Source organism: Ostrea edulis, chromosome 1, assembly GCF_947568905.1.
Source record: "Ostrea edulis chromosome 1, xbOstEdul1.1, whole genome shotgun sequence".
NCBI classification, from domain to species: Eukaryota; Metazoa; Mollusca; class Bivalvia; order Ostreida; family Ostreidae; genus Ostrea; species Ostrea edulis.
In genome coordinates this window covers 96,745,854-96,773,808 of record NC_079164.1, presented here as the reverse complement: position 1 = coordinate 96,773,808, position 27,955 = coordinate 96,745,854, and the positions used below count along the sequence as shown (strand labels likewise).

Sequence of the window (27,955 nt, the reverse complement as noted above, 5' to 3'; positions counted from 1 at the left end):
TTATATACAGGATTGACGTGACTAGTACATAACTTTATATACAGGATTGACGTGACTAGTACACAACTTTATATACAGGATTCACGTGACTAGTACACAACTTTATATACAGGATTCACGTGACTAGTACACAACTTTATATACAGGATTCACGTGACTAGTACATAACTTTATATACAGGATTGACGTTACTAGTACACAACTTTATATACAGGATTGACATGACTGGTACACAACTTTATATACAGGGTTGACATGGCTAGTACATAACTTTATACACAGGATTGACGTGACTAGTACATAACTTTATACACAGGATTGACATGACTAGTACACAACTTTATATACAGGATTGACGTGACTAGTACATAACTTTATATACAGGATTGACGTGACTAGTACACAACTTTATATACAGGATTGACGTGACTAGTACATAACTTTATATACAGGGTTGACATGGCTAGTACATAACTTTATACACAGGATTGACGTGACTAGTACACAACTTTATATACAGGGTTGACATGGCTAGTACATAACTTTATACACAGGATTGACGTGACTAGTACACAACTTTATATACAGGGTTGACATGGCTAGTACACAGCTTTATATACAGGATTAACATGACTAGTAAATAACTTTATATACAGGATTGACGTGACTAGTACACAACTTTATATACAGGGTTGACATGGCTAGTACATAACTTTATACACAGGATTGACGTGACTAGTACACAACTTTATATACAGGATTGACATGACTGGTACACAACTTTATATACAGGATTCACGTGACTAGTACATAACTTTATATACAGGATTCATGTGACTAGTACACAACTTTATATACAGGATTGACGTGACTAGTACATAACTTTATATAGAGGGTTGACATGGCTAGTACACAGCTTTATATACAGGATTAACATGACTAGTACATAACTTTATATACAGGATTGACGTGAATAGTACATAACTTTATATACAGGGTTGACGTGAATAGTACATAACTTTATATACAGGATTGACGTGACTAGTACACAGCTTTATATACAGGATTGACATGGCTAGTACACAGCTTTATATACAGGATTAACATGACTAGTACATAACTTTATATACAGGATTGACGTGAATAGTACATAACTTTATATACAGAATTGACGTGGCTAGTACACAGCTTTATATACAGGATTCACGTGACTAGTACATAACTTTATATACAGGATTCATGTGACTAGTACACAACTTTATATACAGGATTGACGTGACTAGTACATAACTTTATATACAGGGTTGACATGGCTAGTACACAGCTTTATATACAGGATTAACATGACTAGTACATAACTTTATATACAGGATTGACGTGAATAGTACATAACTTTATATACAGGATTGACGTGAATAGTACATAACTTTATATACAGGATTAACGTGACTAGTACATAACTTTATATACAGGATTCATGTGACTAGTACACAACTTTATATACAGGATTGACGTGACTAGTACATAACTTTATATACAGGATTGACGTGACTAGTACATAACTTTATATACAGGGTTGACATGGCTAGTACACAGCTTTATATACAGGATTAACATGACTAGTACATAACTTTATATACAGGATTGACGTGAATAGTACATAACTTTATATACAGGGTTGACATGACTAGTACACAACTTTATATACAGGATTGACGTGACTAGTACATAACTTTATATACAAGATTGACATGACTAGTACATAACTTTAAACATAGGGTTGACATGACTAGTACACAAATTTATATACAGGGTTGACATGACTAGTACACAACTTACACAAGATTGAGATGTTTTTATATTCATATGAAGCAGAATTTATTCAAAAACTTCTACGTGAGAAGAAAAAATCTCTCGCTGTGACCTTCAATTCGACTTTTACATATATCCATGACGTTTTGTCTATTAACAATGATAGCTTTCATTCATATGTCGATTTGATATATCCCTGTGAGCTCGAAATAAAGGACACCACAGAGTCGTCCACTTCTGCTTCATACTTAGATATTTTATTGAAAGTAGACATTAACGGCAAACTAACAACTTAACTGTATGACAAACGGGATGATTTCAGCTTCTCCATCGTCAACTTCCCACATTTATGTAGCAATATTCCATTATCACCTGCATATGGTGTTTATATATCTCAACTGATTCGATATGCAAGAGCTTGTTCTGGGTATCGTCAGTTTTTAAATCGAGGTAAGCTACTGACAAACAAGTTGATGGTACAGGGATTTCAACAGTCTCGATTGAAGTCAGCATTTCGCAAATTCTATGGTCGTTATAACGATCTAGTTCGTCAATACAACCTCGCATTGGGTCAAATGCTGTCTGACGTGTTTCATACCGATTGTTAAGCCGTTCTTGGCACACTGATTTGACTGTGGATAACTCTGTTTACCTGATCAGGATATGGGGCTCACGGCGGGTGTGACCGGTCAACAGGGGATGCTTACTCCTCCTAGGCACCTGATCCCACCTCTGGTGTGTCCAGGGGTCCGTGTTTGCCCAACTGGCTATTTTTATATTGCTTGTAGGAGTTATGAGATTGATCACTGTTCGTTATTTTCACCTTGCATGACTAATACACAACTTTATATACAGGATTAACATGACTAGTACATAACTTTATATACAAGATTAACATGACTAGTACACAACTTTATATACAGGATTAATATGACTAGTACATAACTTTATATACAGGATTAACATGACTAGTACACAGCTTTATATACAGGATTAACATGACTAGTACATAACTTTATATACAGGATTGACGTGACTAATACACAACTTTATAGACAGGGTTGACGTGATTAGTACACAGTCTTCCGATTTTCACGTTAAAAGGTCAACATCCACAAAAAAACTCCCATATAGATAAGAGGTCAAATCCCGTTCTTAAATTTCTTGAATCTTGCACGTAATAACATTAGCCCTGCTGTAGGCTGTTTCGTGTACAGATCAATGCTGTTGTCAATATGCAGAAACAAATGATTATTTCATCTACATTTCAAAGGAAAGGATTCAGTCTGTATTTTCAGGTGATTAATTTGAAACTAAACACCAAAGTTGCTATACTGACGTTTTACGTACGAAAAACATCATTAGATCTGATAGAAAAGAGTGATATATACCCACACTTCTAACATATCATGTATAGTTATTTTATAACACCTAAAACATTTATTGGGGAAGGTTGACAGGGAATTAAGCATGACAGAGTCGTGTTTATAAGAAATACATGTATTACTAGAGTTGAAATATCTATAAAACTAAAACTTTACAGGATATTTATGACTTTGTCTTGGGTAGAAAATCATTAGTTCTCCAACACCAGTAACATCCCGATGTGATTGGAAAATATTCTGGAATAAGACTTGTCATTAAAAAAAGAAACAAAAGTATATGTGATATTATCTTATAGGAAAATGGAATTGAGATTATCTATTACCTGTACATATACATGTTTCAAACGTTTTCTGCAATATGATATACAGGTCCATTAACAATACCAACTGATTCGATAAGCAAGAGCTTGTTCTGCGTATAAGATTTTAAATCGAGGCAGGCTAATGACAAACAATTTGATGTTGCAGGGGTTTCAACAGTCTCGTTAAAGTCAGCATTTCGCAAATTCTATGGTCGTTATGATCTAGTTTGCCAATACAACCTATCATTGGTCCAAATGCTCTCTGACGTGTTTCATACCGATTGTTAAGCCGTTCTTGACACACTGGTTTTGACTAAGGATAACTCTGTTTACCTGATCAAGATATATGGCTCATGGTGGGTGTGATCGATCGACAGGGGATGCTTACTCCTCCTCCACCTCTGGTATACCCAGGGGTCCGTGTTTCCCAACTGTCTATTTTATATTGCTTATAGGAGTTATGAGATTGATCACTGTTTCCCCCACCTTTCATAGTTCGCATATCGATCCATGGCAGTTCACGACAGGCAGCACGAGAAAGTTTTCAGACCATAGATTTTGATTCAATGAAGTTAGATATATATAAGCTTTGATCAGAGCATTTGTTACATAAACGACGGAAGCGATGCTGCTTAGGTAATCTACTTGACTAAATTCCAGTTCATGTTGAGATACCACATGCCGATTATGATCAAATCTTTACCCCATATAAATACAAATACATATATCTAGGATCTAAAAATACAGTACTAGTATATGTCTTTACCCCATATAAATACAAATACATGTATATAAGATCTCAATATACAATACTAGTAAATGTCTTTAAACTTAATAATTGTTATATTGAAAGCGCCATTAAAAGTAAGAAAATGTACATTAAATGTACATTTTCTTACTTTTAAGGCATTTGATGTTGCTAGATCATCTTGCTTGAGGTCTCGACTCATTAAGGAACCCATTGTATACAAGTTATTCTACAAGGTAACTAGCAATACGGACGGAAATTACAGGAAAATAATCCACGGTAGGTTATAAAAAGAAATATATCTGACATGAGACAAAATATCTTATAGCGAAAAATTCAACAGATTATTAAATTTTTTTATTATTAAAAACTGTTTGGCGAGGCCTTTCCTCGATGATTTCCATTAACGAGTTATTGCTTACAGCCCGTGGTGTCATTGAGTCGAGGAAGCCTTGCTTATTATAATGTGAATTGCATTGTTCCAATGAAACTCTTCAATTAAACTTAGTTTGAAAACCCAAAACATATCAAAAACTCATTTAACAAATTATTCAACCTCGAAATGATCTGGAAAGTTATATGGATGGAATTTAAGTAAAATCCGTGCATTAATTCAATACTATTTAACATGTTTAATATCTGTACATATACAATATGTATAGTAAGTAATTGTATCTTAGTACACAGTAAATGAATAAAAGGTACTTCATATACTTTTATTTATTGAATTCCAATGCATATGAAAGGGGCGAAGTAAATAAAATTGGCGGTGGGTGGGTTAGAACCCAATATTTCGGGAGGTTGTGTCCCTCCCCGAGTTTGTAGGTTCAATCCAATATAGGATTGACGAAAGGTGAAGATAACGAACAGTGAGCAATCTCATAACTCCCAGAGGTGGGATCATGTGCCACGGAGGAGTAAGCATCCCCTGTCGACCGGTCACACCCGCCGTGAGTCCATAAAGAATACAAAATTAAGAACAGTACAAACACGATAATCATCTGCCTTCTGGTCACATACATAATGAGCCCTTTGTCTTGATCAGGAATAATCCGTAGTCAAAATCATTATGTAAAGAACGGAGTAACAATTGATATGAAACACGTCAGACAAACATTCAATTTAAAGACCAAGGAATTTGCAAAATGCTGACTTCAAACGAGACCTTTGACACCCCTGTAACATCAACTTATTTGTTAGTAGCTTGTCTCGATTTCAAAATTAATCACACGCAGAGCCTGCTATTGCACATCGAATCAGATAAGAAACATAAACACCATATGCAGGTTATAATATGATATTGCTACATCTATATGTATATGGGAAACTGACGATGGAGAAACTTAAGTTTGTCATAAAGTTGAGATGTCAGTTTGCCGATAACATCTATGTTCAATAAAATATCCAAATATGAAGAAAATATATTTTAATGGAATCTATCGAATCAACAAACATTGTTATACATCGTCGATATATACTGTAACGTTTGTGTTGAAGATAATTGTAAGATTTTTGTCTTCTCAAGTAGAAAATGAATCCTTGTAACTTAGTCGTCGCTACATTACAGAACCCTCGTTCGCGTCTAGTGAACCATCGGCTACTGGGCCTTTGAACCAGAGAATAGCCGGTCATGACTAGTGGTAAAGTGCTTCCTTCTCGTTCCCAGCGCCACGTTCAATCTCAAACGTTGAACTTAGGAACTGAAGTGCATAATCCTTCCCCAATCTTGTGTGAAGAATAACAAGAGGCCCATGGGCCTAGAATCGCTCTTCTAATACATTGTAGAACAGGCAAAAATTCTCAATAACCAAGATTCACCAATTAACAAAGTTTGATGATGTTCAAGTCAATTAGTACTTGAAAATTTAAATGTAACTGTCCAAAAGTAGGTCATGGTGACATACCTTTGGTCTACACACTGAAGACTTAAGATGCATCAACTGACAAGTCAAATAGTATTCAAATATAGCCGTCAAATTCCAAAAGAAGGCCACAGTGACCTACTTTTTGGTCGACACACTCCAAAGACTCAAGATGCATCAACTGACAAAGTTTGATAATTGAAGTCAAATAGTATCTGAAATATTCAGATATAAACGTCAAATTCCAAAAGTAGGTCACAGTGACCTACTTTTTGGTCGACACACTCTGAAGACTCAAGACCCATCAACTGACAAAGTTTGATGATTGTAAGTCAAATAGTATCTGAAATATTCAAATATAACCGTCAAAATTCGAAAATAGATCACGGTGACCTACTTTTTAGTCAACACACTCTGAAGACTCAACATGCATCAACTGACAAAGTTTGATAATTGTAAGTCTAATAGTGTCTGAAATATTAAAATATAGCCATCAAATTCCAAAAGTAGGTCACGGTGATCTACTTTTTACATGACGCAGTTCAAGGTCCCATGATCCATCAAATGACAACTTTTGATGATCATAGGCTCAAAAGTGTCCAAGATATGCATCAAAATCCCTTTAATAATAATTACCTGCAAAATTTAAAAAGTAGGTCACCATGACCTACTATTGAGACAACATGATATTAGGTCCTAAGATGCATCAACTGACAAAATTTGATGATCCTAGTCCTTATACTAAGCAAAATATCAAAGTTTTAACAAAACAAAATTTAAGGTCAACTTTGAAGTGACCTTGAGACCACACCCTTTGCCCCAGGATGATGCCTTGAACATTTTGTTTTATCTACAACCTATCCTCATCCTTATGCATAAGTTTGATGATAATTTGCCCAGTGGTTCTTGAGAAGAAATTTTTTTAGCAACCACTACTTTTGTTTGCATTTTCCTAATTATCTCCCCTTGTTAAAGGGTCACAACCCTAGTTTTAGTACAAATGAAAGCCCTTGGGCCAAGGGTACCCTGTTAAAAATTTGACAAAAATTGGCCAAGGGGTTCTTGAGATATAGCCCTTTTTCCAAAAAGTTGACGCACACCGCACATATGGCCATATGATTAGCTCTTTGAGCCTTCGGCTCAGAAGAGCTAAAAATTGTATTAATAAGGCTAGGATAATACAACTTGGTACATGTCTTCCCCATAACTTCTGCTGAAGGCCACACTTTTATTTGTCATCATGTAGGAAAAGGTGAGTAAGGCTTGGATCATCAAGACTGGTGTACATGTTCCAATGGTGTTAGTACCAAGTGTAATTTGAAAAGTAACGATTTTGTTAACCTTTCTTCAATTTGATACTTAACACAACCATCTTAGAACTAAAATTTGCTTATACTCTTTTATATCGAATAAAGCGCTGAATGAATACTCTCAGGGTCACTCATCAATGATTACTACTACATTACTGAACATTTTCCTCTTGTTCTTTAATTCAGCCAAATGTTACTATGTGCACGTCGAATGAACCTGATGCCCTAGGTCAGTAGCTGCCATTGGTGGTGCTTTTGACAAATTCTATTGTAATGCAACAGAACAAACCAAGAGTAAATTATTTGAAATCGAACCCAGTGGCTTAGTCGAATGATGAAACGTAAAACAATGTATACCTGATATACAAATGTGCAAGGAAGCAGACCATTCAAATCCACGAGAAAGATTGGTTGATTGTGTATTGTTTAACGTCTATTTCCAGAATTTTCACAAGCTTCACAAAAACCCTTTCAAACAAATTGTTGGATCCAGTAATGTTTTACCAAGCTTCTATCCCCCATGAAAATATTAACAGCTGCGAAGGAGTAACATCAAACGTACTGTGCAACAACATATGTCAGAAGTGGTGTAAATCAAATGCGGATTCTAGAGAACTTTTAGTAAATTTGAAATCGCAAAACTTTTCTCAAATCAACAACATTAAAACGTATAACTTCAACACTTTACACGACCATTCCTCACGATAAATTAAAGACTAGACTTTTTTCATACTTAGATATTTTATTGCGAGTAGATATTAATGGCAAAGTAACAACAAAACTGTATGACAAACGGGATGATTTCAGTTTCTCCATCGTCAACTTCCCATATGTAGCAATATCCCTTTATCACCTGCATATGGTGTTTATATCTCTCAACTGATTCGATACGCAAGAGCTTGTTCTGCTTATGGTCATTATTTAAATCGAGGCAGGCTACTGACAAACAAGTTGGTGGTACAGGGGTTTCAACAGTCTCGATTAAAGTCAGCATTTCGCAAATTATATGGTGGTTACAACGATCTAGTTTGCCAATACAACGTATCGTTGGGCCAGGTGCTGTCTGACGTGTTTCATGAAAGGTGAAGATAACGAACAGTGATCAATCTCATATTTCCTATAAGCAATACAAAATAGAGAGTTGGGCAAACACGGACCCCTGGATATACCAGAGGTGTGATTAGATGCTTAGGATGTCGATTGTTAGGCCGTTGACACACTGATTTTGACTACGGATAACTCCTTTTATCTGATCAAGTCATAGGGCTCATGGCGGGTGAGCGTTCGACAGGGGATGCTTACTCCTCCTTGGCACCTAATCCCACCTGTTATATCAGGGTCCGTGTTTTCCCAGCTCTCTATTCTGCATTCCTTATAGGAGTTATGAGATTGATCACTCTTCATTATCTTCACATTTCATGAAGACTTCACCAGTGCCGGTAAAAGGCTGCAAAATTGTGATCTATGATCAGCGGTACTGAGGACCTATTCTAACTCGGATCCCCACGGCGAACTGAACGTTGACCATGCTAAAGACGATAAAGGCACTCACCCGTGACACATGATTTTTCAATGATCAATACCCGAATTTCGATGGATGATAAGAGAACAACAATTTCTGAATGACTCTTGTAGGATTGTTATTTAAACTTCCTTGCCTTTTCAGCTCACCTGAGCTGAAAGCTCAAGTGAGCTTTTCTGATCGCCGGTTGTCCGTCGTCTGTCCGCCTTTCTGTAAACTTTATACATTTGTCCAGAACCACGGGGCCAATTTCAACCAAACTTGGCAAAAATCATCCTTTGTTGAAGGTCTTTTGCGTTTATTAAAATGAATGGTCATGCCCCTTCAAATTGGAGATAATCACAAAAATAGGGTGGGGTCATTTTAAAATCTTCTCAAGAACCACTGGGCGAGAAGAGCTGACATTTACATAAAAAATTCGCTTCCCGTCATTGCGCACATTCAAGTTTGTTAAAACCATGGCCCCTGGGGGTAGGATGGGGCCACGATAGGGGAAACAAGTTTTACAAATATATAGGGAAAATCTTTCAAAATATATTTTTTCAAGAACCGCTGAGCTAGCAAATTACAAATTTACATGAAGGCTTCCTGACATAGTGAAGATTTTAGTATGTTCAAATCATGGCGTCCGGGGGTAAGATAGGGCCACAATAGGGGATCAAAGTTTTACATACTAATATATAGAAAGAATCTTTAAAAATCTTCTTCTCAAGAACCATTGGGCCAAAGAAGTTTACATTTGCATGAAAGTTACAGATTCAAGTTTGTAAACATCATGACTCCTGGGAGTAGGATGGGGCCACAATAGGGGATCAAAGTTTTGCATGCAAATATATAGGGGAAAATCTTCTTATTAAGAACCACTGGGCCAGAAAAGTAGAATTTTACATGAAAATTCCTTACATTGTGCAGGTACAAGTTTGTTAAAATCATGCTCGGGGGTAGGATGGGGCCACAATAGGAGATCAAAGTTTTCCATACAAATATATAGGGCAAGTCTTTATCTCAAGAACCACTGGGTCATAAAAGTTTACATTTACATGAAAGCTTCCTAACATAATGCAGATTCAAATTGTAAAATTCATGGCCCCCGGGGGAAAGTTGGGGCCACATTATGGATAAAAGTTTTACATGCGAATATGTAGGGAAAATCTTTAAATATGGGCCAAGGTGACTCAGGTGAGTGATGTGGTCCTCTTGTTTTCAATAGCAATACTTTAATTTGTACATTCATTGTACATGTCTGACGTGTTCCATACCGATTGTTAAGTCGTTCTTGGCACACTGATTTTGACTACGGATAACTCCGTTTACCTGAACAGGATATAGGGCTCACGGCGGGTGTGACCGGTCGACAGGGGATGCTTACTCCTCCTAGGCACCTAATTCCACCTCTGGTGTGTCCAGGGGTCCGTGTTTGCCCAACTATCTATTTTGTATTGCTTGTAGGAGTTATGAGAATGATAACTGTTCGTTATCTTCACCTTTCATTCATTACAAAGACATGAAATAATATTAAATAAATACAATGCAATATATATGTGAAATGATATTTACTGAACACAGTAAATGAAATCTTATCAAGTTTTTGCTATAATCCTTAACCAATGATAGGTTATATTGGCAAACTAGATCGTTATAACGACGATAGAATTTGTATAAAATCCCATTATGTGATTCATTCCATGCCCCAACTATCTGTTAGACACTGTTCTATCAATTTCACAAGACACGCAGGTCCTCTTCAGAACTAGCTTGTAGTCATTCCATTGATTACATCAGCAATTACATGTACACAGAAAGGAGTTGTAGTGATCCGAAGGTGACAGGGTAATTCGTGCTTAGCACCTTTAGGACCGATGTCAAACCAAGTAAATATTATTTATTAATAAACCGAACACCTATTTCATGTTTGTACTTTGTTTCTAAAATATTAGAGCTTGGGGAAATCAACAAGAAATAAATGTTTAAAGGCCATGCTCTATTGATAATAGGATCTCTTAAATCCTTTACTGATCATTGAGAGAGTAAAATTGCACTGATAGCCATGTATATTGAGGTTGTTCTGTATCTCAACATATCAAGTATCAATCAATACTAAACTTCAAAGGATAAGAAAAAAACACTGAACACCTACATGTACTTATCTACCGATGGACGGACAAACAGATGGACACTCCCACCAAACACTGATTCAACAAGAGATGTTTGTAAATCATATATGCCACCATGGTGCAAAATTGAAAAGGGCTATGCAAATAGATCATCTAATTGGCAGTAGTATCATCAATTCAAAATATTGAGTTGATAATATCATCCTATATCAAGAGTGGATTGACCATGTGACCAAAAAATCAATAGGGGTCATTTACTCCTTATGCTGTACCAGTGTACCAAGTTTGGTGACAATCAAGTAAATAATTCTTAAAATATAGGAGATAATATATTACTATATTCAGTTTAAGTCTTGGCCTTTGACCATGTGCCCTCAAAATCATTAGGGGTCATCTTCTCCACAAGATGTACTAGTGTACCAACTTTGATGTCTGCCAAACAAAGGGTTTTCAATATATTGAGCGGACAGGACATTCCTATGTCTAGTTTGACCCTTGACCTCAAAATCAATATGGGGTCATTGTCTCCTTAAGATGTACCAGTGTAACAAGTTTGATGCCTGTCAAACAAAGGCTTCTCTAGGCCATGAGTGGTCGGTATATTCCTATGTCCGGTTTGACCCTTGACCTTTAACCATGTCAGCTCAAAGCAATACACCCCTCTTCATTGAAAGGGGCATAATGAATGAATGTTTGAAAAGTTAGTGTGCACAGGTTTGAATTATCTACAAGCGGATTTTTAAATGTTGGTCAGAACCCCGTGGCACGTAAAATGTCTCCATGGTGTTCGAATAGAGGCAGTTTGTCGCTGAAATATCGCCAACTCCGATGACTGGTAAATAATTTGATGCTGAAGTTATCCGACCTTTGTAAAAATTAGAAAAATTTAAGTTTCTAAGAAGTAGTGGGTAAATGATTGATTTTATTTGATATTTTCATAAAGGGAAAGTGTATGTAACTTTCTACATAGATATTTGTATAAAAAATACATGTACCATTTCTTTTAAGAATATATTTTAATAAAAACATGATCTTCCCATATGCTTCCAATGTAAAATTCTAGGTGAAATAAATAAAGCAGTAAACAAAATTTAGAAAATTCCAATGGTGGATTATCTTTATCTGAGGAACCCTTAAAAATGATACCATGATTACAAAAATCCCACCATCCATGTACTAAATATGAAATATGGTCGTTGTACATTGAATACCTTAACGCAACACACAAACAAATTATTGCATTTTTCAAAATATTGCGTACATCATGTTAAGAATCTAATTGGAATTTTGTGTGACAAAATCTTCCAAGCTCATTAGTGATTCGTAATCGTTTTTCGATATATTTAGAAACGTTTACAATTATGAAAATTACAACTACCGCAATTAGCAGTAGCACGTTAAGACAGTTATAATTAGGTCTCCGTGCCGTTTGGGAATTTTATGTAAACTAAGAAATAATCAGTTAAATTGTGTGTGTAATAACTTTTATGAATATTTGATAAAGATTGTGAATAGATGAAGGCGAAGCCGTGATTGTAGGCAATAGCTGAAGTTATTCGTGCTGTTTATTAGTGTATCGGGTACAAATTTTGATTTAGAAAAGCCGAACATTTATTTAACTGTACAGGGAAATACATTTGCAAGTAGTTTATTTATATATTTTTGTTTACAGCGAAAGCAGAGATACCAGAAATATATTAAATTTCATGAAAATCTGTAAGGTTCTTAGCTCACCTGAGCCGAAAGCTCATGAGCTGATAGCATGTTGTCCGTCGTCTGTAAACGTTTTCACATTTTCGACTTCTCCAGAACCACTGGTCCATTTTCAACCAAACATGACAACAAGCATTTTTTGGTCAAGGGTTTTCAAATGAAGGGTCATGTCCCCTTCAAATGGGAGATAATCACAAAAATGCAAATAGGGTGGGATCATTTAAAATCTTCTCAAGAACCATTGGGCAAGAAGAGCTCAAATTTATATGAAAGATTCCTGATACAGTGCATGCAGATTCAAGTTTGTTAAAATCATGGCTCCGGGAGTAGGATGGGGCCACAATAGGGGATCAAAGTTTTATATAAAAGTACATAGGAAAAAACTTTAAAAATCTTCTTCTCAAGAACCACTGGGTAAGAAAAGTTTACATGAAAGCTTTCCGACATAGTACATATTCAAGTTTGTACAAATCATGGAGTAGGTTGTGGCCACAAAAGGGATCAAAGTTTTACATGTGAATATATTGGGAAAATATTTAAATATGGGCCAAGGTGACTCAGATGAGCGATGTGGTTCTCTTGTTGAGGCTGGTATTTAATTTTATTCACGTTACTACATTGCGTTTCAATATAAACATAAACTGACAACTTGATGGCAAACGGTACGATTTTACCTTCTACAGTGTCAACTTACCATGTCACCTGCATTATCATGATATTTATGTACAATGGTATCAACTGATTTAATCATGAATTAAATATTAGACTTTTTTTACATCATAGAAAGTTGCTTTTTCAACAAAAATGTAAAAAAGGAAATATTCATATCTAGTGATCATTCATTCAAAAAATCACTTCGTTAAACACCATGCACTCAGATTCTACGCACAACCACTCTGAAGTTGGTATTAATGTATTCAATGAATAACGAAAGGATAATGAACAATTTTAAATGATTTAAATTAACGTGAATGTTTATTGTTATATGATGAAAGTGAATAGATGAAATTCATATGACTGGTTAATGATTACAATCGAACCTTTTTGCACTTCATACTTTTTTGAAGAGTTATCTGTCCGTTGTGATTTTCTAAAAATTTGTGGTAAATAATTTTATTTCATATTTTCATAAAGAGAAAGTGTATGTAACTTTCTACTAAGAGATTTGTATGAAAATATAATTTCTATTGAAACATTGCAAGAAAAATGTTCTTCCTATAGACTTTAATGTTAAATTCCATGTGAAATAAATCAAGCAGTAAACAAAATTTAGAAAATTCCTATGGTAGATTATTTCTATTTGATGAACCATTAAAAATGATACCATGATTACAAAATTCCAACATCCATTTATTAGATATGAATATTAAAATCCCGCATAAGACACATCAAAACAAAAGTATGTACCATATATCCTTCGGTGTTAAGTAAACCAGAAGTGATAAAAGGATTAGATGATTACATGAGGAATAGGTTTTGGTTCCAGCTGACAAAACTTGTAACAACATTGTCTTTGTTTGTAAGGCTCATTATTACAACCGTATTAATTCCACTCTTGGTAATCGTACTTATACTCCAACTGCCCTTTCAAAAGATGAAACTCTCCAAAACCATGCTTCAGGTCTAGACACATTTAATATCCCAGTCAATGGGTCGGATAAATACGAGTTACCGTATCTATACTGGATTCCTAAATTTTATAAAACCCTTGTTGGCCCAACTCTCTATTTGGTATTGCTTATAAGTATACATTTTACATTATAAGTGTTATGAGATTGATCACTGTTAGTTATCTTCACCTTTCATATATGTATTAACAATAATCATTTTCATTAATATGGCGATTCGATATATCCCTGTGAATTCGAAATAAAGGGTCTTCTTCATCTGTTTCGTACTTAGATATTTTATTTAACATAGATGCTAACGGAAAACTAACGACTCAATTTTATGACAAACGAGATGATTTTAGCTTTTCCATCGTCAACTTCCCACATCTATGTAGCAATATTCTATTATCATTTTCATATGGTGCTTATGTCTCAACTGATTCGATACGCAAGAGCTTGTTCTGTTTATGATCACTTTTTAAATCTAGTCAGCCTACTGACAAACAAGTTGATGTTACCGGGGTTTCCACAGTCTCGATTAAAGTAAGCATTTTCCAAATTCTATGGTCGTTATAACGACCTAGTTTGCCAATACACAACCTATCATTGGGTCAAATGCTGTCATACCAATTGTTACGCTGTTCTTTATACACTGATTATCCGTTTATCTGATCAAGATATGGGGCTAAAGTTGGGTGTGACCGGTCGACAGGGTATGCTTACTCCCTAGACACCTGATCCGACCTCTGGGATATCCAAGGGTCCGTGTTTGTCCACCTCTCTATTTTGTATTCCTTATAGAAGTTATGTGATTGATCACTGTTCCTTATCTTCATCACTTTTTCGGTGAATTGCGGATTGAATATGTCATCTTTTTGTCCTGATATTTTCGTCCTGTCGACTTTACGTTATTTCGAGGTGAAAAACGGTGAACAATATAGATGCTCCCTGCTCCAAAATTGAAATTCATGAGGAACCTTTGAACTCTGAACCAGAAGTAATTCTCCAGCAGTAATAATGCTTGCATATCAGTGACAGGATTAACGTTTGATTAATTCAATGTAACGAGGCATTGTCATTTATTGACATTTAAATTTTTAGTAAAAAAAAACCAAAAACAAAACAGTTTCTTGAGGCCCTGTTGGTAAACTTCCATCGTTATCCCTTTACGGTCTTGTCTAATTGAAATGGACTACACATGTCTTGTACAAAAGTAATTAATCAAATAACGAACATTAAACTGTTATCTACAAAACAAACCTTCGAGTCATTCTCGTCAAATGAATCTATTGTGTTTGTAATAAACAGTTGGAATGCATTTTCAAAGGCCAGCTTCGGAGATTTCTTTACTCAACCGTTGATACATTTTCAACTGCCTTTAAATTAATTTTCCGGATTCTTTTTGTCGTAACAAGTATTTGCCGAAAGTATAAAATTAAATTGCCCATTACTGTAATCTTAATGGAGGTCTAGAGATCTGTAAGAACATATTGAAATACTTTAACTTTACGTTGTATGACCAGTTACAGTTGTCCAGTGATGAGAGCACTCGCTTCGTGACTTTTCAATGTATTCGGACTTTCAATTTCAATTCTTTATTCCCCTTACCAATAATACAAAGGTATTGAGAAAATACATATAAGTATTCATACAAATATACAATATGATGTGTTCACAATATATACATATGTACAAACTGCAGCAATATAAACAAAGGCATTATAGAGGGGACAGGGTATGATGGATAGCTTTTAAGAATTTACTTAATTTTCTTAACGTGACAATATTGTCAGAATTAAAAATAGATTTTGTTGTTAATACGTTTGGTGGCGACCTTTTTATTCGAACTTTCACAAACATACCATTGAGTGTACAAGTGCCAGCAATTGATTGCGAAGACGAAATTGATTTCTGCCTGTGATTTGACAATTCGGTCATTAGATACACAGGTAATTTTATCGCCAAGGTTGATAGCCGATGAAGAAAATAATAAACCAAATGGTATTGAATTTTACTTTGTGTTTTAATACATTCATGCATAATCTATATTGCTTCCAAAGTTCATCCGGAAATCCCTGTACTTCCCAAGACATGCAAAAATAATTTTAAAAAACCCCGAAAAATGCCTACCGGGGTATTAATTTTTTTACTCAAATTTTACTTGGGGGCCTGGCACTGTACCACTACCTGTAAACATAATGTTTATGAATTTCAACAAACAATTACATAGAACTGTAGCATTAGAATATCATTTAGAAGTTTAATCTATTAATTGAATTCTGTAATATCTCCAAGTGATCGAAAATTGTAAAACTGTCTGTTCTTTCTCTTAGACCGGTGTCACTAATTACCCAAATTAACTTCGTTATTATGAAACGTCAAACACCCGTGTTAATGGTTTGGATGAAAATAGACTTAACGAGAGATGTTATACTAAATTGAATTCTCATTAAGCAAATATTTGAGTCCCTAAATCGTTTGGGGTCCTTTTACATCCCTTTTGGGTAAATAAAGGAACTGATCAAAGTGGCCCTGATAAGTGAAGGTGTCGACACTTACACTTTTCAGCTATTACGGACTTCAATTTACGAATTGTTGTAAGAATTGAAGATATTTTTTGTTATACTCCTGGTAATAGGACTCAATGTTTGAACATCACTGTTTATTTGTCCCCAGCCGACGAAGTCGAAGGGGATGTAGGTTTGCATCCCGTCCGTTTGTCTGTCCATCAGTCCCGCAAATCAATTTTCCGCACTTTTTTCTCTGTTCTTGAAGATATTTAATTCATATTTAGTACATTGTTTTGCCACAACAAGTTACAAATCAAGGTCGACTTTCGTCTAGGTCCGTTAACCTTTCACTGAGTTATGGCCCTTGGACTTCAAAAATAGCATGGATTATCAGTTTTCCGGACTTTTCTGTTGTGCTTGTAGTTATTCAGTTGATATTTGGTATATTGCTCTGCCATAACAAGTTACAAACTAAGTTTGAATTTTTCCTGGTCTAGCCTTTGAACCCGAACGATTCCTATCCTGTTTTCTTGTGGCCGAGTGGTTAGAGCATCGCGCTCAAATTCACACAGCCTCTCACCTCTGTCGGCGCTGGTTCGAATCCCGCTCGCGCCGTTAAGTGAGAAAGTTTCCCAGTTTACTTTCGGAAGGTCAGTGGTCTATTCCCAGGTACATTGTATCTGGGTCCTCTCTTCCACCAATAAAAACTGGGCGCCACCAGATAACTGAAAAATTGTTGAGTGTGGCGGAAAACATCAATCAATCAATCTATTAAGCATAACCTACATAATGAACTTTGAATATTGTTGCGGTTCAATAATTTCTGTGACCGGTTGGGGACTATGTATTACCATGCAATACTCTTACAATGGTTGCAAGTACTTTTCTGGATCAGTAGTTGTTGAGAAGATTTGTGTAAACCCATCAACCTTTTGAAAAAAAAAAATTTCTTGATTATTTCCCTTTGGAAGGGGTACGTCCTTTACTATAACTTTGAATACCCCTTTCCCAACAAAAAGATGATTTGCACCAAGTTTTGTTGAAATTTGCACTGCAGTTCTGGAACTGCTGATTGGTAGTTGTGGACCATTGCTTCAAAGAAAGAAAGCAGAGTTTGTTCAGAGAACTTATCCGAGCCTATGGTTCAGATTAGCTGAAGTAAATTAGTGAATGGAAATGTCGTTAAACTTGTCCATTTCATTTTTTTTTAATATTTTGGACAGAATTCTTTGGATGTGGCGTTTGATGCCGGCGGGAACGTAAATGCGGGACTGACTGCCACCACTCTAGTGTCTCAGTGGACATGGGCGGCCACCCTGTTGCAGTCCGCCACAGTAGGAAGCAAGGTAGAATCTTGTGGTCTAGCTGAAATTGCAATGTGTGTCAAACACAAATGAGAGTCACATCACTGTTTTTTTAAGTCTACCAAACAAATTTTGAGGACTTATTGTTTTTGCTTGGTTCTTATCATTATTCTTATTATTCCCCCGCTTCTTCTTCTTCCGCGTCTTTCTCGCGCCTAAAATTGTCCGACACCATTCTCTGTAACCAGTTGATGAAAGTAATAGATATTTAAGGATATGATAGGTCAATGTATCTAGATGTGCAGAAATGTTTTTGCTTTCAAATTTAAGGGGGTTAGGGTACATTTTGAGGGGATCAAATGTGGGGGTTGGGTTTAACATAGAACTCTATGGGGGGATCAATTCCAAAGCTCAACAGACATAACTTGACAAATATGATAAAGTCCTGGGATCTTTAGAAATGAATAGATAATGACAGGGCCTACAAATTAGTATCAGGGTCAAGTGACCTTGACCTCTGACCATGAACATAAAAACTGGTATTACTTAAAAACTGGGACTAATCTTCAGAAATGGCAAGAGAATGACAGGACCTAAAAACTAGAATCAAGGTCAAGTGACCCCAGTGACCTCAACCTTAGAACATAAAATTGGTATAAATTAATAACCAGGTCTGATAGTGACATGGGTCTTCTAAATAATGAAAGGATGGATATAATCAACGTCCTGAAAGTACTGAAATGGTTCAGTTATGCTAATATGACAATTCATATGAAAACTCTCCAAATATTTAAATCAGACATAGGTCTTGAATTGCAGATTTACGTACAACTTCCTATTCGTGTTTTTGATACAAGAAAAGAAGTGTTCAAAATCGAAATTTTCTTGAAGTCTGTTCCTTTTTTATGGTTTTGAGGCCAAAACGAATATCTAAAGGAATGCTTGTATTGTGACCTAGTCTTGTGGCCAGATTTGTTTAATCAATATGATCCAGAACTCGATATTCTTGGTTATTATTTCGCCGAGATAGTTCCTTCCTTATTAAACCTCAATATTCTTGGTTTGTATCTTATAGTGAGGGTCACCATTTTAACTTGTGCACTTAGCTCTTCAGCTATTCATAGCTAAATCAGGTGCTGAACTCTTGTGAAAAAGCATGAATACCATAATAAAGTAAATGAAAAGAAATATAGATAAAGGTATAGAACAAAGTTTAATATGTCAACAGAACAGAAAGATAACATATGATAGGTTGACATATAATGAAAAGAAATATAGATAAAGGTATGGAACAAAGTTTAATATGTCAACAGAACAGAAAGATAACATATGATAGGTTGACATATGACAGCATATGTTTAAAAGCTTATTTTTTATGGACCAACATAATGAAACCAAATGTTAAAGATAAAATTGATAATGGCATACTTTGGAATTGCACAACACAACCAGTCAATAACACATGAAATGTTAAAATCAAGTGGATATGTAAACACTCCAATTCTTTCTTTAGTAAAGGTAATTTTCTAAACCACTAAAACTGTAAACAAGAACGTGTCAATTGTAAACATTGTAACAAAATTGGTAACATAGTAATTTCAAATTTTGTGACACACATCTGGGCTAGAAATTTCCTATGCAATGAAAAATATTTACATGTTACAGTCCAACATAAATAAACAAGTCCACAAGCCAGACAACTATCTTCTCAAGTGAAACAATATGACATGAAGTGCTGCAAATTCAGGCATTTTAGAATATTATGCATACACCAGTATCTGGACAATTAACACTTGTAAAAGCATTACTGTTGAATAGTAATAAAATCGATATAGAACAGTGAACTATGATTATGTAAAGAATATAATACTGTTGCAATGCGAGATTTTGAGTTAATAAAGCAGACTGATGCCTGATCAGGGTTAAATAAATACGCCGGTTTCGAGATACGTACGAGTTATTTCCCTTTGGAGAACTCTCGTACATAGTAAGGCGCGAAAGAATTTGTTTACACGCGGGGGTGGGACAGATATTTATCATAGCGTAAGTGAATGTACTCAGTAAGTTTCTCATACGCTGTTTGAAAACCCGAATTCGACTGATACACAAACTAAGTAAGTGATAAGTATTTAGAGAGTAATTAAATACATAGAATTCTTATCCTATCACGTTGTTTCGCTGGTCATAAGTACCATATCCAAGACATTTCTTGCAAATATGACATTGTATGTTTTCACTTCGGTAAAACATTTCTTTCGATAGTATTTAGCATTTCCCACATTTACATATTTAAAGAGAAGCCGCTTTTAATACATTTCATCGTCTTCCTCGTTGGCTGTATATCCATTCTGTCCCACTTGGGCATTCAAAGTTCCACTAAATGCACCTCCTATACAGAAGAGTTCGTATCTCGAAACTGACGTATTGCAATGCTGGTTTTCCATTAATCTCAGCGAGATTCGTCGAGGCTGGATATTTGGACTGACGCCTCTTCCGAATCTCAGACCAGTGTCACATAAAGTGATTCGGGAAATCTTGCCTGAACTTCGGCCGCTTGTTGCGATTAAAATGGGTTAAATTGAATTTCTTGCCCGCTTCAACTTTTCGCCTCAGACATCCTATTAACTCCCTATCACAATGAAACATGCATTTCTTACCTTTACAAGGTGTAAATCCCACAGTAATTCAAGTTGGCTATTTTGGAAGCCATTGCAAACGGCCACCATTTCATATTTTACCTTCTCAACACTGAAGAGTTCCGATAGTTTAGGACGCCTTCTAATAGATTGATTAAATATTACACAGTTTTCTGTTTATTGCTTTTAATTTTTATGCTTAAATGCTTTGAACAAAATAATTGTCAACCAGTAAGTTCTGTATTTTCAATCATAGTACAAATTGTAATGAAGTAACGATGCAAGTTTTGGCTTCAAATTGGTGTTTGAGCTGTTCTTGCGAAAAAACGTAAAGGTTTGTCGTGATGTTTTAGCTTTACATATTTCCTGACTATCGTCGAATTCACTTAGAAAAGGGATCCACCTTTCATTTCTCCATTCCCTTTAGACATTTGGCCTTTAAGCCAAGCTTGACTCAATGGTATTTGGGAAGATATAAAAAATTGTTGACAAAAAAGCAAGTCTTTGGACCTTCCTATAAATATATTGTATTTAACACTCAACCTCTCTTTGGGAAATATAGAATCAGAAACAAAAATTGTATCAACTTCGAAACTCCGTGAAATTTTAAAACTGATTGTTGATTACAGCTGAAATCTTTGATGATATAATTAGTTAATCAATTGGCGGGTGTGACCGGTCAACAGGGGATGCTTACTCCTCCTAGGCACCTGATCCCACCTCTGGTGTGTCCAGGGGTCCGTGTTTGCCCAACTATCTATTTTGTATTGCTTGTAGGAGTTATGAGATTGATCACTGTTCGTTATCTTCACCTTGCACTTACACAAAACAACTTCCAGTGCGTAGCAGTTTCTTCAACAAACGTGCATCACAATGTTACCAAAAGAGTTAAAAACATCGCACTCTAGCATTGTTTACTTTACCCATACGCATTCCTTTTAACACACTAACGTATTATGATACATAGCGTACGAGGATATTTGAACAAGTGAGCTCGAATTAATCGTTAGATAAGCGGCCACAACGTTTACCCGAGTCATATTGGCCCTGCTATTCTTCAGAAGATTGCCCTCTTTAATGCCACAAATCTTAAACCCATCGTATAACTCATATAAGGAATACGAAATTAAGAGTTGGGCAAACACGGACCCTTGGACATGCCAGAGGTGGGACCAGGTAAACGGAGTAATCCGCAGTCCGAATCAGTGTGTAAAGAGCTGCCCAACAATTGGTATAATTGATTGTATATTGTTTAACGTTCCACCCGAGAATTTTCCACCATTGCCGGCAAAGGGCTGCCAAATTTTGGCCTATGCTCAGCGCTTACGGCCTTTGAGCAGGGAGGGATCTTTATCGTACCACACCTGCTGTGACACGATGTCTCATCTGAAGGACCACCCTGTTTAGTCGCCTCTTCGAGTCTAGGGGTACTGAGGACATATTGTAGCCCGGATCCCCACGGGATAACAATTGATATAAAACATCTTGTACTTTATACTAATATCGATTTTATGGGTTCTTTCATCATATATAAGCTGTCTCTTGAAAACATTTTAACAAAGTGACGAGCTTTGTTTTGAGTCACGTGACTCGTTCGCTCAACTGACAGCGAAAATTCGGTTGACTACAATTGTGTGCTTCTGTTATCGAATTTTGGAGTGATATTTTCTTTTAATCGATATTAGTAAGGACAAGAAGCATCGTTTTATTGATTAGTTGTGAGTTTAACATTGAATATTTAAATTCAGCCCGGGAATGCCGTCTCCAGCTGGAGGCGGCGAAATTTCCATTACGTAATGGTTATGGCGTTTTCCTGGTACGGTAAGTATCAAAATCATAAAAAAGCCAAGAAAACGCCAGATATTTCGGACTACTTTGTACACAGCAGTGCATTACAGGCGATTCCCGATACACACGCTTGTTACACGTGAACAAATATAAGATATCACGATGTGTCGGCTTTGTTCAGTTGAATGTATCTAATGGTATTGTATAATAATCTAAAATAGTTTTTTTCTTATTCGCATTTGATTTTTTTTTTCTATTGCCGTTTACTTCATAAAAACACCCCAATTTATAGTTAAATTACATCACTGCGGAAACCACAAAGCTATAGGGTTTCAGTTTTGCAAAAACCCTTTTCACCTAGAGATTGATTAAAAAATGGTATAAATAAGTATATTTGACGAGTAATAAGGCGCCCCCACCTCCTGTCTAGAATTAATCGAGCTAGATTTTTAGGTGTTTTTTTTTTTTTAAACAAATGACAAATTGAAACACACATGCCTCGCTTTCTACCGCCTTGTAGGATTTAACAAAGGTCGAGATACTATTCGCATCAATCAAATATTTAATTTCAATTCCATGCATGTATGAAACTAGTGGGGCCTAAAATTTGTACAATTCAATCTTAGATGTTATTCGAAGAAGGGATCTAATAATTTTATGAATTAGGCGAACTGGTAGTCATTCTCAATTTACCGACATCATAGAAATTTCGCGAGGGCAATATCACTGATGACTTAACGGCTTATGGTCTAATGAGCCCGACGAAGCGTAACATTTTCTTAATTAGGTCTACACGACGATTGACCACCGTAGTGGGGGAGGGGTCGGATGTGGGAAATGGTGTAATACGGGGAATTTTTTTTGGGTTGATTTTATTAATTTTTCGTTTTAAATGTCGGGAAAATAAGATTTGTAAGTTAAAAATTAATTTTGTTCCGTGTCTAGAAAACTCTTGGGGGTGAATTTCCAGAGAAATACCAGAAGGTGGAAATAGAAGTTCACCGATCACATTCTTCTCAGTGTTCATTGATTTAATATTGTTTTACTTCCTTCTCGAGAATCTTTCACTCATATGGAGACGTCACCATTGAAGGGGCGCACAATTTATACCCATGTTCGGCGCTCACGGCCATTGAGCAGGGAGGGGTCTTTATCGTGCCACACCTGCTGCGACACGGGACCTCGGTTTTGTCGGTCTCATCCAAAGGACCGCCCCATTTAGTCGCCTCTTACGACAAGAAAGGGGTACTAAGGACCTATTCTAACCCGGATCCTCACGGGAATCTTCTCGATGAAACGCGAAAGAATACGTTCATGTAGTTAGATTTTTTAAAGATCAAGAATGAAAAATTGGAAAAGAGGGTGTTGCACAGAAGCAGGAATTTTCCCAAATCGGAGCTCCGTGCCAACATACGTGACGTAGAACTGACCTTCATTCATATTTATACTCATTGCGCATTTGCAATTTAAATACCTGAAGGATTCCCCGGTACTAGGGACAAGCCTAATATATTTTATGTGTCAATACATTACCGTATATACTCGCCTATAAGTCGGTCCGCCTATAAGTCGGTTGTATTTTTTAAGGTTATTTTGTAGGAATTTGCCATTGACCCGCTTATAAGTCGGTACACATTTTTGTCAGAATCGGTTGACAATTTCAAGTCAATGCTCTAGTGTTTTTACCTATGTTTCAAAAAATATTTTGAGATATTAATAATTATGATGTGCTCAATATCCAAGCCATATCTGTTGGGGGTTTAAACGCAACCCTTGATGTATCATGGACAATGATCCCTTGTTTACCTAAGCAATTATGGTCTCCTAATTACCAGTACCTGACACCGTGCTTATGATAAATTTATTTTGTTTCACGGAGGCAGTTTTTCTGAAATTCGGGGATACCCCTCCATTTTAACGCTAAAAATCATATCAATCGCTTATTGCTTGATTTAAACTCGAAATATTTTAAACTTGTTTTAAAAAATTATTGAATGAAGACATACGTTCCAATTGGTTTTATCATATATCTGAATAACTTAAATTTTTTTTATCTTTCATGCAACACCTTTAGGGAAATTAACACGAGACGTGCAACACCTTCTTTAGTTTTGTACGTTTTTCGCGGAGGAAATCAAATCATTTTATTAATGAAGAAGCATACCAGCAATCATGATCAAGAGCTCCTTTTCTTTGGACTGGAAAAACCCGGGTATAAATGCCAAACGTCATGAAAATTAATTACGGTGGCTCATTACACCTAAGTTTTATTTAATGGCTCGTTAAAGCACCTCACATGAAGTATGATTCACCATCGGAAGAATGATACAAGCTCTAACTGATTTTATCTGAGGTGTTTATAATTTTTCCTCCGAAAATGACGTGCGTGTTTTATTTTTCATCCTGTATCTAGCGTTAGATCGCATTTTGTCTGAAACTAAATGCATACACTGTATGTAGGGAAAACAGAAAGGGATGTCCTATAATTGCCAATTTCGCAACTCCAGGATTTTGACTCAGGGTGGGTCCAAATTAGTCATATAGTGTTCATAGAACATATACACGTATTATATTACGTTGTATTTCATCAGTATGGGCACTTTCAGGGGCACATGTGTTAAAAGAATTATACATTAACATTTTGTTTTATATTGCTGCTGAATATAAGAATTTAGCTTAGATATGCAGAAGAGGAGATTATCATTATTGATTGGGACTTTTAACTGGGGATCCGGGTTAGAATCGGTCCTCAGTACCCATTGCTTGTTGTAAGAGCGACTAAATGGATCGATCCTTCGGATGAGACCGCAAAAACCGAGGTCCCGTGTCACGGCAAGTGGGCACGATACAGATCCCTCCCTGCTCAAAGGCCGCAATTGCCAAGCATACGGTGTAGGTCTAAATTTTGCACCCTTCACCGGCAATTTTGACGTTTCCATTTGAGTGAAAAATTCTGAAGGAAGACGTTAAACAGTATTCAATCAATACTCAGATGACCGATAAGGCCTGTGGTCCTCATGTTTTGTTTTATACCATCCGTTGGGAAATAATGTTAACCGTTGCTACACTATATCACGCTGGAGGGCGTGGTTTTATCATTAAAAGAGTGATAGAAGTTTTTATCAAATGTCTCTCAACCAATCAGAGTCAATTATTTTAAATGAAAGTATGATGCATTTATTAAATTAGCATTTATTAATACGTAGCTAATGATTTGTTATTAATAAAATGTTCCTACATTGTACAGAATACTTGGGTCTTTTACATTCTAGAGAAGTTTAGCGTGGAACATTTGTGTGTCTTAAATTCTAGAGAATTTTAGCATTTAATACCCGGGCTTCTTACATTTTAGAAAATTTTAGCGTGGAATTTCCCGAGGTTCTCTACAGCCCAGTAGCTAAGTAATTCGTTACTAGCTTAAAAATACGAATGTATATTTAATTGCTGTTATAAAATTTAGAAATTCATTTCAAAATTAAGGATTATCTCCCTCACGCATAGCTCTTATCCCTAGACGAATTTGACTCCACTTTTTTGGATTACTGTTTTTCCCTATAATAGCTCTAAAACTTCATTGTTATTTCGGATTTCAAACATTTCGGTTGAGCATCACTGGAGACATTATTTGTCGAAATGCGCATCTGTTGCATCAAAATTGGCACCTTATAAGTTTTACATTATGACCCCTGGGTCGAGGCCTCTGCTGGTGGACTGTTAGTCCCCGAGGGTCTCTACAGCCCAGTAGCTAAGTAATTCGTTACTAGCTTGAAAATACGGATGTATATTTAATTGCTGTTATAAAATTCAGAAATTCATTTCAAAATTAAAGATTATCTCCCTCACGCATAGCTCTTATCCTTAGACGAATTTGGCTCCACTTTCTTGGCACATTGTTTTTCCCTATAATAGCTCTAAAACTTCATTGTTATTTTGGATTTCAAACATTTCGGTTGAGCATCACTGAAGAGACATTATTTGTCGAAATGCTCATCAAAATTGGTACCGTATAAGTTTTACATTCTAGAGAATTTTAGCGTGGAATATTTGGGTCTCTTACACTCTAGAGAATTTTAGCGTGTAATACCTGGGTCTCTTACATTCTAGAAAATTCTAGCGTGTAACAACCGGGCTTCTTACATTCTAGAGAATTTTAGCGTAGAATATTTGGGTCTCTTACATTCTAGAGGATTTTAGCGTGGAATATTTGGGTCTCTTACACTCTAGAGAATTTTAGCGTGTAACAACCGGGCTTCCTACATTCTAGAGAATTTTAGCGTGTAATACCTGGGTCTCTTACATTCTAGAAAATTTTAGCGTGGAATATTTGGGTCTCTTACACTTTAGAGAATTTTAACATGGAATACCCCGGCTTCTTATATTCTAGATAATTTTAGCGTGGAATATTGGGTCTCTTACATTCAAGGGAATTTTAGCGTGGAATATTTGGGTCTCTTATATTCTAGAGAATTTTAGCGTTGAATACTCGGGCTTCTTACATTCTATAGAGTTTTAGCGTGGAATACCCGGGCTTTTTGGTATCTTACATTCTAGAAAATTTTAGCTTTGAATATTTGGGTTTCTTACATTCTAGAGAATTTTAGCGTGGAATATTTGGGTCTCTTACATTCTAGAGAATTTTAGCGTGTAATACCCGAGCCTCTTACACTAGGGCTCACGGCGGGTGTGACCGATCGACAGGGGATGCTTACTCCTCCTAGACATCTGGACACACCGGTGTGTCCAGGGGTCCGTATTTGTCCAAACTATCTATTTTGTATTGCTGGAGTTATGGGATTGATCACTGTTCGATATCTTCACCTTTCACTCAAGAGAATTTTAGCTTGTAATACCCATACCATTATTGAATGCCAACGTTCCAGATACATTATTGCACACTAAGATATAAACAAATACGGCGGGCCAGCTTCCGTTTGGTGAGCTCTGGAAGCCGCTTTCCATAATCTTATCTAATAATAATTATCAACTAATTCTTGTAATACTTCGACCTCGAATTATGGTTAAATAGCAAAACACCATCACCATATGCACAGTTTAAATCATTTCACTTGCACTGAGCTAGGCATATGGATGACCGATGAAAACGTGCGTACCTGTGCTGTTGCGCACATTCTTATCAGTGCCAACGATGCTTCAATCTCTAGACTTAATGAGAAAGTGATTAAATTGTCAACATAAAACAACTGAAATATGGTTTATCAAAATGGGAGTTATTGAACTTATAGAGAATATTGGCACTCGTCGGTTGTAAAACTTCCCTCACAAGTTCGCGAATTTTCACACCAAACTTGACCAATATTCACCAAAATAAGTTCCATATC

General features: G+C 36.1%; 1 protein-coding gene across 1 annotated transcript in view; it reads left to right on the top strand.

Moving 5' to 3' along the window:
* The window catches only part of LOC125672302 (uncharacterized), a 66,981-nt gene that overhangs the window by 10,318 nt on the left and 28,708 nt on the right, over positions 1–27,955 (top strand). Inside the window, exon 2 of the mRNA XM_048908523.2 lies at positions 18,112–18,234. Within this exon, the coding sequence (XP_048764480.2) occupies positions 18,112–18,234 (123 nt within the window). The remainder of the gene's footprint in view (positions 1–18,111; positions 18,235–27,955) is intronic.